Source organism: Schistocerca cancellata, chromosome 4 (genome assembly GCF_023864275.1).
Source record: "Schistocerca cancellata isolate TAMUIC-IGC-003103 chromosome 4, iqSchCanc2.1, whole genome shotgun sequence".
Classification (NCBI taxonomy): domain Eukaryota; kingdom Metazoa; phylum Arthropoda; class Insecta; order Orthoptera; family Acrididae; genus Schistocerca; species Schistocerca cancellata.
The window spans coordinates 247760259-247775559 of NC_064629.1; the positions used below are offsets into that span (position 1 = coordinate 247760259).

At 43.0% G+C, this 15301-nt stretch overlaps 1 protein-coding gene and 7 non-coding genes across 9 annotated transcripts in view; 2 read left to right on the forward strand and 6 right to left on the reverse strand.

Moving 5' to 3' along the window:
• The window catches only part of LOC126183675 (Hermansky-Pudlak syndrome 3 protein homolog), a 175769-nt gene that overhangs the window by 37082 nt on the left and 123386 nt on the right, over window positions 1–15301 (forward strand). For both annotated transcript variants that reach the window (XM_049925839.1, XM_049925838.1), the window contains exon 4: window positions 3819–4086. In XM_049925839.1, coding sequence (XP_049781796.1) covers window positions 3819–4086 — 268 coding nt within the window. The remainder of the gene's footprint in view (window positions 1–3818; window positions 4087–15301) is intronic.
• On the reverse strand, window positions 4823–4897 carry Trnas-cga (transfer RNA serine (anticodon CGA)). Its single transcript has one exon. It is a non-coding gene; the product is annotated as a tRNA-Ser (tRNA).
• On the reverse strand, window positions 5124–5198 carry Trnas-cga (transfer RNA serine (anticodon CGA)). The gene has a single exon. It is a non-coding gene; the product is annotated as a tRNA-Ser (tRNA).
• Window positions 5425–5499, reverse strand: Trnas-cga (transfer RNA serine (anticodon CGA)). Its single transcript has one exon. It is a non-coding gene; the product is annotated as a tRNA-Ser (tRNA).
• Trnas-cga (transfer RNA serine (anticodon CGA)) lies at window positions 5726–5800 on the reverse strand. The gene has a single exon. It is a non-coding gene; the product is annotated as a tRNA-Ser (tRNA).
• Trnas-cga (transfer RNA serine (anticodon CGA)) lies at window positions 6328–6402 on the reverse strand. The gene has a single exon. It is a non-coding gene; the product is annotated as a tRNA-Ser (tRNA).
• On the reverse strand, window positions 6930–7004 carry Trnas-cga (transfer RNA serine (anticodon CGA)). Its single transcript has one exon. It is a non-coding gene; the product is annotated as a tRNA-Ser (tRNA).
• Window positions 7170–7244, forward strand: Trnas-uga (transfer RNA serine (anticodon UGA)). Its single transcript has one exon. It is a non-coding gene; the product is annotated as a tRNA-Ser (tRNA).

Consider the following 15301-nt stretch of genomic DNA (forward strand, 5'->3'; position numbering starts at 1 on the left):
ATGTCAGATGTAGGAGATATAAATACAAAAAAACTTGCACACTTTGCTTACTTTCATTCTGTTATGTCATATAGGATCATATTCTGGGGTAACTCATCAAACCAAGCAAAAGTTTTTAGGGTGCAAAAGCATGTGATAAGAATCGTTTGTGGTGTAAATTCAAGAACATCATGTAGAAACCTGTTCAAGGAACTTTGTATTCTAACCACTGCTTCCCAGTATATTTATTCCTTAATGAAATTTGTTGCAAGTAATACATCTCTATTTCCAACCAATAGCTCAATACATATTATCAATACTAGGAATAAAAACAATCTACATAAAGACCTAAAATCATTTATCTTGGTCCAAAAAGGGGTCCAATATTCAGGAACACACATTTACAATAAATTGCCAGCAACCATTAAAAACATGGTTTCAGATAAAGCACGGTTTCAACAGAGTTTGAAAGACTTTTTGATAGGCAACTCCTTCTACTCTATAGATAAATATCTTAACAGAGACTGTTAAGCCAGCTTAAGTAAAAATGTCTGTTCGATTTCAGTTTTGACAGCACTTGGTCACAACAGTCAAGATTAGGTATTTTGTGTAAGATAAATTTATTAATAGTGCATAACAATGTTTCATTCTGACAGGGTGTTAACTCTGTAAATATTAGCTGTTCCAGTTTAGCACATTGTATTCACCGATTTCGACAATCTCCTGACAAATGATCAGGGTAGTAAGTCAAATGTTTTATGTTACACTTTCTGACATGTTCCACACCTATGAGAATCATCTCATTTTTGGGGTCTATGGGATGAAAACTGAATCTAATCCAATCTAACTCTACTGTTTCAGAAATCATATTAAAAAGACATTAGTGTTCTAATGTAAGACTTATTATTGATAATCATCATAAAATTATAATAAATAAAACTTGTAACACAACACTGATTAAAACACTAAAGTTGGCAGTCTTTCTTTGTAAACAGAGAATAGTAGGCATGAAATCTAAGTTTGTTGCCGACAAGGAGGGCACTCAGTTCATGGACTTCCTAGATGAGAAAGAGGGCAGAAATTTTTGTCATGATATGGAGTATCTTAAGGAGGAATATTTAAGTCTGACATCAATTTGTACCAGCCTAAGACTGTGCGCCTGGTACAGAGTAGCTTATTTCATGTGAAAGCAAGAACGATTTGTGAAACCTCATTATGGAGATGTCCGTCTTCAAAAGTAGTGTTTATTTGTATAAATTACTGTGAAATTAAATTAAAGCTGTTGTAATACAATGCAATGACCAGAAGGAAAGTTGCTTCTAGAGTCACTATCATCAGATCATGATTATCATTAAGACAGTGACTTAGCATACTTTCCCACTCTTCCAAACACTGCGAACCTATAACAGGTGACCATGATCCGAAATGCTGACAATGAAAATCTTACTTACTGTACTAACACTACATTACATGATAATTAACTTTGGATATAGGCTTCATTTTCTGCTTTGTTCCAAGGCTGACTTTGAGCAGGAATACAATGCAATTTTTGCAGAAATCTATATGAAAATCAGTGTTGAAGGTCACGATAAGGTCAAAGAAAACTTAAAATGTGGTAAATGTTGTAACATGGACTCATTAATGATGGGAAAGTGTTGTATTGTGAGAATAAGACTTGTGTTGGGACTGACAAAAATTGACTTAAAAAGTGGGAAAATGTAAAATGCGGGAATGTAAAAAAGGGGTTTTACTGTATTTGGAAATTTTTATTCACTACTTTGGGTTATCGGGTGAAATTCCATGTTAAAAACTCAAAAGTCTTTATAATTTTTAACTAGGTTTTAGTTGTCACCAGTGTCTTACACTGCAGACTGCTAGTCATCCCCAGACCCAGAGCCTCCGATCACATGCCATTAAATCACTTGTTGTCTCTGGTTGACCCATGCAGCAGACTAAGATGGTCTCTATAGCTCAGTTTTGTGGGCTAAAACTAGGCCACCTGCCATGCTCCCATCTATAGTGGTCATGAGGCTATCATTGCAATTATGTGACATAATTGCAATGATGCTAAAATGTTCATGTGATGTACATCTTTTTGGGCCCATACTATTTTATGTCACTTAGATTTATGTACAAGAGATTTACTTGAAAATAATTAAAAGTATTAATCCCTTATAAACCAAAAAACTCAACTAAACTCTGCTGGAACAGCGCATGAAGGCCCAACGGTACTGACTGGCCACCGTGTCATCCTCAGCCCACAGACGTCACTGGATGTGGATATGGAGGGGCGTGTGATCAGCATACTGCTCTCCCAGCCGTATGTCAGTTTACGAGACTGATTATAAACCAAACTAACATAAAATATCTTGTTTAACTGATAGTCTCACACAGGAAGCTCACATCTCTTGTAATCTGCCTCCATCAGGAGTGTTGTAGAATTAAGAAAGATGTTATTTACATTTTGAAGACTGTTTTGTCAACACTACTTTGCTACTAATTTTGCAAAATCAGTTAAAGAGGACACTGGGATGATTTCTTTGAAATAACATGGCCAAATTCCTTCCCCAATCCAAGCTTGTGCCATGTCTCGATTGACCTCATTGTCAGTTAGATATTAAAGCCTAATCTTCCTTCCTTCTTTGTTCCATCTGTCTCTCTATTTAGGTTTTCAGACATACCAATTATTTTCATAATGCCAGTATTCCACCATGAGATTCATTGAATATCTGTGTGTCCCTGTCACTTCTGACAACATCCTCATCAGCTTTGTCTACCCGAAGATAGAATTTGGAATGTATTACTCTGAACTCTGTTAACATGTAGGAGGCCATTGCATTTATTTTGTATAATGCCATAAAAAGTAGTTAGTAAACTCTTTCAAGTTTCTTGGAATCATAAATGCCATGTCTGCCTTTATATTAAACTGTCATGTGACACAAAGCATGAGTTGTTTTATAAATGTTAGTGAAATTAATGTATTTGTGCCACAGTATGATATTATTTGCCTTCTATACATTCACAATGTAGCACTACACAAATGTCCACACAGGTTCACTTGTTTCCACTGTATTCTGTAAAAACTGTTGCAGTTAAGATATGGACATCTCTGCCATGTACATCCATATTGTCTGAGTTTTAGATGTAGTTCACTTTTATGGTTTCTCCACTTGTGTATCTCATGCCTGTAACATTTCATTACTGCATTCTGCCACTTAATACGACTTTCAGGTCCTGGTGTAGTTAATCTGCACAACAAAGCTGATTCTAATTTAAGGCAAAAGTGAAGCTTCATCCAGAACTAGTTGAGTCAGTTGAATCATCGGTTGGAGGAAGGCAAATACAGGGTACTTCCTATACTATAGTATCATTCCTCATAAGCAACTGTGGTGTTCAAATCAATGATTCAGTTACTGTGTTACATACATTTAAATTTTGTAAAAAATGATAGTTTCACTGAATAAATATTCATTTGAATGTGAGAGATATGGATCTGAAGGAAATAAGTTTCTGTTGTGTTTTAAAACATTTTTCCAGTGGATTTGATGAATGGCTTTATCCCTTATTCAAAGCTGTTGACAAATATTCTTCTCTTAAGTCAATATCTGTGTCATAAGCAGCAGAGCAACATTGAAAAATATAAAATAAATTACATTAGTTCTTTCATTTTTCAGCTCTATACATCAGTCTGCCATTGTATTTTAAAGTAGTTGCTTCACCTTTTCATTTAATATGCACAGTAACAAATAAGTTACACTATGAAAATTATTTTGTGTTTTAGTGTGGCTTGTTGTAATATATATTCACAAACTGAAAACAAATTATTGACACTATTTCAGGTAACTGGAAATTTGATTGTAGTCCTTGACAGAACTTTGGTGCTTTATTATTTTAAAGTGAGGGCACATGATATATCAAGACAGAAATTTATAGATTTTGAAGAATCTCCAGTAAGTTTGGAAATGTGTTTCACACCAATGAAAGTTGAAATGTGTGAGGATATTGTAGCTTGCATGTCCAAACAGTATCTGCATGTGTTCAAAGTGGGACAGTTGGAAAAAGAAAAAAACTTGCAGAATACTTCCATTAAAAATGAGAAGGACAATGGTAAGTACTGCAGAATTTATTCTGTTTCTATTTCATAGTTGTGCTTTATATTAATTCATTTCAAAATTTCAGTGATTGCTTGCTTACTCCTATTCTGGCACTAAACAGCTTAAAGTCCTGAACTGTCATGAATCATCATTCACTGAATGCCTAGAGAGTGCCTGAAGAAAGTCTAGTATTTTATTTTTTATTATGCTATTGAAATTGTTTCATTCTTAGTAGTTGTGCTGACAAACATTTCCTTACAATGTATTAACCATTAATCTGGTAAAATGATGCACATAAAATACTGAAAGAAAAATGTTATGAAAAGGCTAGTTGCTACTCACCATGTAGCAGAGATACTAAGTTATGGGTAGGCACAACAAAAAGATTGTCATAAAATAAGCTTTTGAACAACAAGGCCTTTGAAACTTCCTGGCAGATTAAAACTGTGTGCCCGACCGAGACTCGTACTCGGGACCTTAGCCTTTCGCGGGCAAATGCTCTACCAACTGAGCTACCGAAGCACGACTCAGGCCCGGTACTCACAGCTTTACTTCTGCCAGTACCTCGTCTCCTACCTTCCAAACTTTACAGAAGCTCTCCTGCGAACCTTGCAGAACTATCACTCTTGAAAGAAAGGATATTGCGGAGACATGGCTTAGCCACAGCCTGGGGGATGTTTCCAGAATGAGATTTTCACTCTGCAGCGGAGTGTGCGCTGATATGAAACTTCCTGGCAGATTAAAACTGTGTGCCCGACCGAGACTCGAACTCGGGACCTTTGCCTTTCGCGGGCAAATGCTCTACCAACTGAGCTACCGAAGCACGACTCAGGCCCGGTACTCACAGCTTTACTTCTGCCAGTACCTCGTCTCCTACCTTCCAAACTTTACAGAAGCTCTCCTGCGAACCTTGCAGAACTAGCACTCCTGAAAGAAAGGATATTGCGGAGACATGGCTTAGCCACAGCCTGGGGGATGTTTCCAGAATGAGATTTTCACTCTGCAGCGGAGTGTGCGCTGATATGAAACTTCCTGGCAGATTAAAACTGTGTGCCCGACCGAGACTCGAACTCGGGACCTTTGCCTTTCGCGGGCAAATGCTCTACCAACTGAGCTACCGAAGCACGACTCAGGCCCGGTACTCACAGCTTTACTTCTGCCAGTACCTCGTCTCCTACCTTCCAAACTTTACAGAAGCTCTCCTGCGAACCTTGCAGAACTAGCACTCCTGAAAGAAAGGATATTGCGGAGACATGGCTTAGCCACAGCCTGGGGGATGTTTCCAGAATGAGATTTTGACTCTGCAGCGGAGTGTGCGCTGATATGAAACTTCCTGGCAGATTAAAACTGTGTGCCCGACCGAGACTCGAACTCGGGACCTTTGCCTTTCGCGGGCAAATGCTCTACCAACTGAGCTACCGAAGCACGACTCAGGCCCGGTACTCACAGCTTTACTTCTGCCAGTACCTCGTCTCCTACCTTCCAAACTTTACAGAAGCTCTCCTGCGAACCTTGCAGAACTAGCACTCCTGAAAGAAAGGATATTGCGGAGACATGGCTTAGCCACAGCCTGGGGGATGTTTCCAGAATGAGATTTTCACTCTGCAGCGGAGTGTGCGCTGATATGAAACTTCCTGGCAGATTAAAACTGTGTGCCCGACCGAGACTCGAACTCGGGACCTTTGCCTTTCGCGGGCAAATGCTCTACCAACTGAGCTACCGAAGCACGACTCAGGCCCGGTACTCACAGCTTTACTTCTGCCAGTACCTCGTCTCCTACCTTCCAAACTTTACAGAAGCTCTCCTGCGAACCTTGCAGAACTAGCACTCCTGAAAGAAAGGATATTGCGGAGACATGGCTTAGCCACAGCCTGGGGGATGTTTCCAGAATGAGATTTTCACTCTGCAGCGGAGTGTGCGCTGATATGAAACTTCCTGGCAGATTAAAACTGTGTGCCCGACTGAGACTCGAACTCGGGACCTTTGCCTTTCGCGGGCAAATGCTCTACCAACTGAGCTACCGAAGCACGACTCAGGCCCGGTACTCACAGCTTTACTTCTGCCAGTACCTCGTCTCCTACCTTCCAAACTTTACAGAAGCTCTCCTGCGAACCTTGCAGAACTAGCACTCCTGAAAGAAAGGATATTGTGGAGACATGGCTTAGCCACAGCCTGGGGGATGTTTCCAGAATGAGATTTTCACTCTGCAGCGGAGTGTGCGCTGATATGAAACTTCCTGGCAGATTAAAACTGTGTGCCCGACCGAGACTCGAACTCGGGACCTTTGCCTTTCGCGGGCAAATGCTCTACCAACTGAGCTACCGAAGCACGACTCAGGCCCGGTACTCACAGCTTTACTTCTGCCAGTACCTCGTCTCCTACCTTCCAAACTTTACAGAAGCTCTCCTGCGAACCTTGCAGAACTAGCACTCCTGAAAGAAAGGATATTGCGGAGACATGGCTTAGCCACAGCCTGGGGGATGTTTCCAGAATGAGATTTTCACTCTGCAGCGGAGTGTGCGCTGATATGAAACTTCCTGGCAGATTAAAACTGTGTGCCCGACCGAGACTCGAAATCGGGACCTTTGCCTTTCGCGGGCAAATGCTCTACCAACTGAGCTACCGAAGCACGACTCAGGCCCGGTACTCACAGCTTTACTTCTGTCAGTACCTCGTCTCCTACCTTCCAAACTTTACAGAAGCTCTCCTGCGAACCTTGCAGAACTAGCACTCCTGAAAGAAAGGATATTGCGGAGACATGGCTTAGCCACAGCCTGGGGGATGTTTCCAGAATGAGATTTTCACTCTGCAGCGGAGTGTGCGCTGATATGAAACTTCCTGGCAGATTAAAACTGTGTGCCCGACCGAGACTCGAACTCGGGACCTTTGCCTTTCGCGGGCAAATGCTCTACCAACTGAGCTACCGAAGCACGACTCAGGCCCGGTACTCACAGCTTTACTTCTGCCAGTACCTCGTCTCCTACCTTCCAAACTTTACAGAAGCTCTCCTGCGAACCTTGCAGAACTAGCACTCCTGAAAGAGGTAGGAGACGAGGTACTGGCAGAAGTAAAGCTGTGAGTACCGGGCCTGAGTCGTGCTTCGGTAGCTCAGTTGGTAGAGCATTTGCCCGTGAAAGGCAAAGGTCCCGAGTTCGAGTCTCGGTCGGGCACACAGTTTTAATCTGCCAGGAAGTTTCATATCAGCGCACACTCCGCTGCAGAGTGAAAATCTCATTCTGGAAACAAGGCCTTTGTCCAAAATAGATGACAGACACATGCACTCACACGAATGCAACCTGTACACACATGACCACAGTCTCTGGCAGCAGAAGTCACAGCTGCCAGAGACTGTGGTCATGTGTATGGGAGAGAGAGAGAGAGTGAGTGTGTGTGTGTGTGTCTGTCTGTCATCTATTTCTGACAAAGGCCTTGTTGGCTGAAAGCTTATTTTGTGACAGTCTTTTTGTTGTGCCTATCTGTGATTCAGCATCTCTGTTATATAGTGAGTAACAACTATCCTTTTCATAATATTGTTACATTCCATTGTTCAAAAGAAAAATTTTGTTGTTTATTTCTCTACTAAGCTACTAGCAAGAAAAATTTTCTCAATAATCTCATCATTTGCGTATTAGAGTTAGTTGAAATACATTTAAAATGCTCTCCCTCTTCCCCTCCCTCCCCTCCCCTCCCCTCCCCTCCCCTCCCCTCCCCTCCCCACCACTCCCCTCCCCTCTCCCCACCTCGCCCTCCCTCTCCCCATCCCCCTCCCCCTATCTCTCGCCGCACCATTGTATGTACTAAAATGCATTGTACGTGCTAAAATGTAACATTTGATTTAGTGTATTGCTTGCTTCAGTGGTGCATATACTAAAATTGAAATAAGTAATGGCAGAACTAAAGGTAACACGTCATTGTACAGTAGATGCATTAAGTCATCAGTAGGTATATAAACGAGACTAAGAATGTTGCTGAGATTTTGGATGAATCCTTCTCCAGTCAAACATAATACACATCAACCTGCATGGCTTCATTGTCCTGGCTGACTACATTGTGCCAGCAGGCTCTGCAGCTCAACTGGGATGAGTTGCTGTGTTGGGTGGAGTGTTGTGGGTTGGCAAGAGAGCCAACCCGGTACTACTAGAGGAAGCCGAAAGGCACATGTTTTAGCTCACGCAGGCTGGCGTGAGGTCTGGAACAGGACAAGGAAATGAGACTTAGAAAAAACTGACGTAGCTGGTGGAATACTTAACTTTAATCCATAAATGGTGAACGTCGCTCTTGACGGTACATGTTTTACAGTATAAATAGTAACTGGTAATGGCGCCTTGCTAGGTCATAGCAAATGACGTAGCTGAAGGCTATGCTAACTATCATCTCGGCAAATGAGAGCATATTTCGTCAGTGAACCATCACTAGCAAAGTCGGTTGAACAACTGGGGCAAGTGGTAGGAAGTGTGTCTAGACCTGCCGTGTGGCGGCGCTCGGTCTGCAATCACTGATAGTGGCGACATGCGGGTCCGACGTATACTACGGACCGCGGCCGATTTAAAGGCTGCCAACTAGCAAGTGTGGTGTCTGGCGGTGACACCACATTCCTCCCCCGCAAATCAGCGGACGGTTGTGGTATAAGGCTTCCGCCCGCCGTGGGGAGGACCCCATGTTGACGTATGCGACAAGGTGGGGAGCCTAACAAGAGGCGAGGCTGTGCCACCCGCACCCTGCCATTCGGACCGAGGGGAGCTAGGAAACGGCTGAAAACCTGCTCCAGGGTGCATGCCAACATGCGGTGTATGCGCCCGTAGAGAGACAGGAGGGGCCGAAGGGTCGACCTCCATCGGGCCGGGGCACCTGACCGGCGAAGACGACATATGGTCCGGAGCAGGCAAGAGTTCCATGTCGGAGGACAACTGGTCACAGGAAGCGATTGGTGGCGCGTGACCCAGGGAGGAGCCTGGCGTTGCAGCGACACGTCCACTGCGGGTGTAGCCGCCGGGAGAACAGGCGGCGGTGGCGGCGGCGCGTCGCCATTGGGCAAAATGGAAGGCAGCGTCGGTAACACCTGGGGCTGTGGCGAGCCAGTAGATGGGTCCCCAGGGCGCTGACCGGACGGCTCCGTCGCTGAAAGCAGACGGGGAGCGGCAGATCCCGTGCGATGACAGAGGCGCAGCTGATTGAGATGCCGATGCACCTCACCAGAGGCCCCCAAAACCAGATACATAGCGAGGCTGAGGCAGCGAAGAATGCGCCCTTCGAGCCAACGCCGTGAACCTTGATAGTGACGATAGTAGACAACGTCGTCTGGAGCAAAAGCATGTGTCTGCCGCTGCACAGGAACCTGATGCAGCGGCTGTAGCAAAGACATCAAGGTTCAGTGAGGGCGACCGTGGAGCAACTCAGCTGGCGAGCGACCTTCTCGGGGCTGAGAGCGATACGAGGACAAAAAGAGCAATAACGCGTCCTCTCGAGAATGCGACTCTTTCAACTTCAACATCTGTGACTTGAAAGTCCTGACCAAACGTTCAGCGGCACCATTTGACTGTGGTGAAAACGGCATGGACGTCAGATGTTGAATACCATTGGCCTTGCAGAATGACTGAAATTCTGCGGACATGAATTGTGGGCCATTGTCGGAAACAATAGTCTGTGGAAGACCTTCAATGCAAAAGATAGCGGATAACACTTGGATGGTGGCAGATGACGTCGTGGAAGACATCCGGACAACAAAAGGAAAATTACTGAATGAATCTACAACAACCAACCATCGAGCGTTCCAGAATGGACCAGCAAAATCGATGTGTAAGCGTTGCCAAGGGGAAGTGGCTTGTGGCCATGCAAAGAATTTTCACGGTGGTGCTGATTGTTGTTCGGCACACACCATGCAAGAAGAGCACATATTCGTAATCGCGGCATCGATTCCGAGCCAAGTACAGTGCTGACGAGCAAGTTGTTTTGTTCTCACTATACCCCAATGTCCTTGGTGGAGAAGCTGTAAGACAGAGGACTGTAACAAACGTGGGACCACGACCCTGGACTGATCATTATCAGAACGCAACAGCAAAACACCACATCGTACAAAAAGTCTCTCCTTGTGAGCAAAAAATCAGCGAACCAACGGATCCCCGATCCGTGACATTGACAAGGGCCATTGCGTAGCAACAAAACGCAGAACGGTAGCAAGGACAGGGTCGGCACCTGTGGCTGTAGCTACACGACGAAAATCAATCTGAAATGATTCGACCACGTCATCGGTTTCCGAATCAATGAACATGCAAGCAAGTTCGGAGGAATCGAATGCTCTATCCTCAGCAACAGGCAAACGGGACAACCCATCGGCGTTTCCGTGCTGAGCAGTGGATACAAGATATCATGGAGTTCATGAGAATCGAAAGTATTTAGCTTGAGCTGGTGTGTCAGTACAATGTAGGTGGCTGGGACAATGTAGCCATGCAGGTTATATGTGCATTCTGTTCTATCTGAAAGCTCAGAAATGTTCTCAGCCTTATTTATGTGACAATCAATGACTCAATGCCACAGATACATGGTGAGTTTTATCTTTACTCCTTCCATTATGTATAATCCAGTCTGCCACAGTAGCTGAGTGGTCAGTGTAGGTGGCTGCCAGGCAGAGGACCTGGGTTCAATTACCATTACTGCCAATGATTTTTTCTTGGTGGGAATACTGGTTCAGCTTCATGATGCCAAGTGAGGAGCTGCTTGGCCGAATGGTAGTGACTTCATGGTCTCAAAAGTCTGCAAAACGGCCGGGAGAGCGTTGTGCTGACATAACCACCCTCCATACCACATCTTCATGATGCCACAAGGCAGGAGATGACATGGCAGTCAATAGACATTCATTGGCTCTTTGTGGCCTGAATGAGGAACTTGTTAAATTATGTATATTCCACCAGGGACGTTCCTTTAATGTGTTTGAAATAATACAGAGCCGGAGCAGACTAGCACAGCTCCTGCACAGTGATATGCTAAATCATGAAAGGACCCAAAGGCTTGCTGCTTGTCAGTGATTATAAGAATCTTAGAGCAGTAGGCTAAAGTGGGCCGAAGCGTTATAAATGTGAATCTGAAGGAACAGAACTAAACTAATGGAGCAACTTAATTTGATCTCGAACCACATTTAGTCACTTGTATGTTGCAGTTAATGGGTGCTCAACACATGTAGTCACTCATTTGGACTTTACAGTGTTCCATTCAGTAATGTTTGAGGTAATCTGTTGTTTGACCATCTTTAGTTGCAAATGACAGTATCTGTTCACATCCACAGGCCCACAAGGGGGACCGATGAGCAGTCTTCTAACAGCTGAGGTTTATGAATCAGGACAGTGGAAGTGCTATGTCTGCTGTCTTGGCAGAAAGTGATGCTGTCAGACCCAGTTTCACTCTTTATATCTACATCCACAACCACATTCTGCTAATCATTGTGATGTGCATGGTGGAGGGTACTTCCCACATTATCAGTTATTATGGCTTCTTCCTGTTCCATTCACATATGGAATGTTGGAGGAATGTTTGCTTCAATACCTCTGTGTATGCTGTAACAGTGTAGTCTTGTTTTTGCAATTCTCATGGGAGTGATACAGAGGTAGTTTTAGTATATTCCTGGATTCCTCACTTAAAGTTGGTTGTAGAAACTTTGTAAGTAGGCCGTCCCAGGATAGTTTATGTCATTATTCAAGCATCCTTTAGTTCAGTTTTTTCAGCATATCCATGATGCTGTCCCATGTCCCAAACAAATGTGTGACTATGCCTGCTACTCTTATTTTTATATACTCAATATCACCTGTTAGTGTTATTTGATACGGGCCCTACACTGTGGAGATGTATTCTAGGATGGGTCACATAAGTATTTTGCAAGCAAACTCATGTATGAGCATATTTAATTTCCCTAGTATTCTACCAATAAACTGAAGTCTGCCACCTGTTCTACCTATGACTGAGCCTTTGTGGTAATTCCATTTCATATTCCTGCAAAGTGTTACACCCAGGTCTTTGTATGAGTTAACCAGCTCCAGTTGTTACCCATTGATACTGTAGTCATAGGACACTACATTTTGCATGACACTACCTCTTTATCTAGTTTGTTGATTATATAATTTTTTCTACTTGTTTTAGTTGCCCTTTCTACTTTGATAATCACTGCTGCTGCAACTGCCTCATAATCATTATCAGTTTCATTGTGCACACCATGTTTGGGTATGATTGTAGATGAATGTGAGTGAAAATGGCAGAGAGTAATTGTAATTTTAAATGAAATTATATCTTAGGCATTTTTTTGTTTTAACTTGATGTCCATCCTTGAAACTGACTTTTGCCCAAACAGACTCACATGCAGTTTCAATTTTGATCTTGGTTTATTATAGTTTCTTGTCTAATGGGACAAATATACCACAGCTATTTACCATTAGTCTATCCTTTTGATATACACTTTATTTTTTCTAAACATCTCACTGCTACCAATCTTGGGTTTTAACCAGCTTTCTGTATTTAGTATTTTGAAAACTCCATTGCTTTCACAAGCACTTCAAACTCTGACACTTCATTGTGAATGCTTCAATAGTTTATCTCTAGGATTTTAATTCTGTCACCTGTAAGTTCCTAAGTTAGTAGGATGGATATGGTGTGTGTGCACAAGAGGAGTTGGCCACAGTCCGCAAGCAGCTGAGGGCTATTATCGCCACTGTCAGCCACCTGCAGGCTGCTACCTCAGGATATGGTGGCAGCAGAGAAAGTGGCATGATGCATGGACACCTCAGGTGTCTCTTGTTTTGCCCACAGGCTTTGCTGTTGGGGCTCATTTTGGGGTCTGCGTTCACTGCAGGGTGAGTGGTGGGTTGTTACACGGTCACATCGCTTGAAGCAGAGCATGAATGTGGAGGCTGGCTGTCTGGCCTCGTACATCCACTCTGTGACTGGACATGTGGTCACTCCTTCATTGAGGTCTGAGCAGGCACACAGACAGAGGGCTGTACTGGTTATCAAAAGCTCCAATGTTAGGTGCATTATGGAGAATCCCTAGATAGTGTCCAGGACTGGAAAGAATGCCATTGTGCCCTCAGTGTGTTTGCTGGGGAGGCCTCATCTGAGATGTGGAGGAGCCCTGCTTTTGGCTATTGAAGGTAAAGGATGCAGCAGTCTGAAAGTTGTTGCTCATATTGGCACCAGTGACACCTGTCCCTTAGGTTCTGAGGCCATACTGTGTTCATATGGGCAGCTGGTGGAAGTGGTGAAGACTGCTGGCCTCACTCACTGCTAGCAAGCAGAGCTCGCATTGTGCAGCATTGTACACAGAGTTGATCGACTTCCTTTGGTTTGGAGCCAAGTGAACAGTCTCAGCCAGAAGCTTTGTTGATTCGGTGATGATCATGGCTGCAGATTTCTGGACATATGCTGTGGAGTGGAGAGTTGTATTACTCCTCTTGATAGGCCAGGAATGCACCACACATAGGAAGTAGCTACTCAGGTAGCAGAGTATTTGTGAAGTACACATGGTGGTTTTTTAGGCTAAGCAGTAGTTTGAGGTCCTCCGTTGAATGTGTGCCAGTTGATAAGCAGAGAGCAAAATCAGATTGTGTACAAAGTAGACACACTTTGACTTTCAAAATTTTAACAATAAATTGGCAAAGTATACGAAGCAAATTTTCTGTTCTTACTGCCCTCCAGGAAAGTTGTTTGCACTAAAATTTAAAATTATTCACAGAACCAAGGGCTGGCTGAAACCAAAGTAGAAAGTCCAAAATATTTAGCAAGGTGTGGAATTATATTGAAAATACAGATTAATTGCCATTGAAGAGGGAGTGTTCATTGCTGTCAGTGAAAATATTATGTCTATTGAGGTCAAAATTAAGTCTGAGTGTGAAGTTATCGGGACATGAGTAGCAGGCCATGGTGAACTCAAATCAATTATCAGATGTGTTAACTGGCCACCTAATTCTGCCATAACAATTGTAGAATTATTCAAGGAAAGTCTGCACCCCGTAGCACAGAAATAGCCAGAACAATTGGTATTAGTTGACAACAACTCTAATCAACTACCGGTAAATACAGAGTGGGACATATATGGATTCACTGCAGCTGGTACAAGCAGACAGTGTTGTGAAGTCCTTTTGAACACATTTTCTGAAAACTACCGTGAACAACCAGTTAGACAACCCACACACAATGGAAATATTTTAGACCTTGTAACTATAAACAGACCTGAAATTATTGGCAGTGTCAGTATAGAAACAGGGTCTAGTGATCATAATGTCATCATTGTGTTGATGGCTGGAAGAGTATTTACACTAGAAAAAGTAGATAAGCAGTTGTTAGCATCCCACTAAGACAATGAATGGACATCATTCAGTTCCAGTATGATGGATATAAAGGAACTATGGCCAAAATTTAAACTAATTATAAATCATGTTTTGGAGACACAAGTGGATTAGGGATGGAAATACCCTCCATGATTTAATGATCAAATTTGGAAAATGCTGAGGAAACAGAGACTGCTGTGCTCTTGGATTAAGAAAGAACACAGAAATGTTGAGAGACAAAAGTTAGTAGAAATCTGTGCATCCCTAAAAAGATCAATCCACAAAGCATACAACAATTTCCATCATCATTCTTTAGTGAAAGATCTTGCTGGGAACCCAAGAAAATGCTGGTCATACATAAAATCACTAAGCAAGTCAAAGGGTTCTATCCATTCATTGATCATTCTGCTGTGGCAATGAAAGACAGTAAAAGGAAAGTTGAAGTTTTAAATTTCACATTTAAGAAATCATTCACGCAGGAGGCTGATACAAGCATACCATTATTTGACTGTCACACAGACTCCCATATGGAGGACATAGTAATAGGCACTTCTGGCATAGAGAAGCAACTGAAAAAGTTGAAAGCGAGTCCCCAGCTCCAGATGGGATCCTAATTTGGTTTTACAGAGAATACTCTACGGCTGTGGCCCCTTACTTAGCTTGCATTTATCACAAATCTCTTGCCCAGCGCAAAGTCCCAAGTGACTGGAAAAGTGCACAGGCAAACTCCTGTGTATAAGAAGGGTAAAAAAAAACATACCTGCAAAATTACAGACCAATATCCTTAACATTGGTTTGCTACGGAATTCTTGAACACATTCTTATTTTGAATACATTAAATTTCCATGAGATGGAAGGGCTTTTGTGCACATATCAACATGGGTTCAGAAAGTATCGCTCATGCAAAAGTCAGTTTGCCCT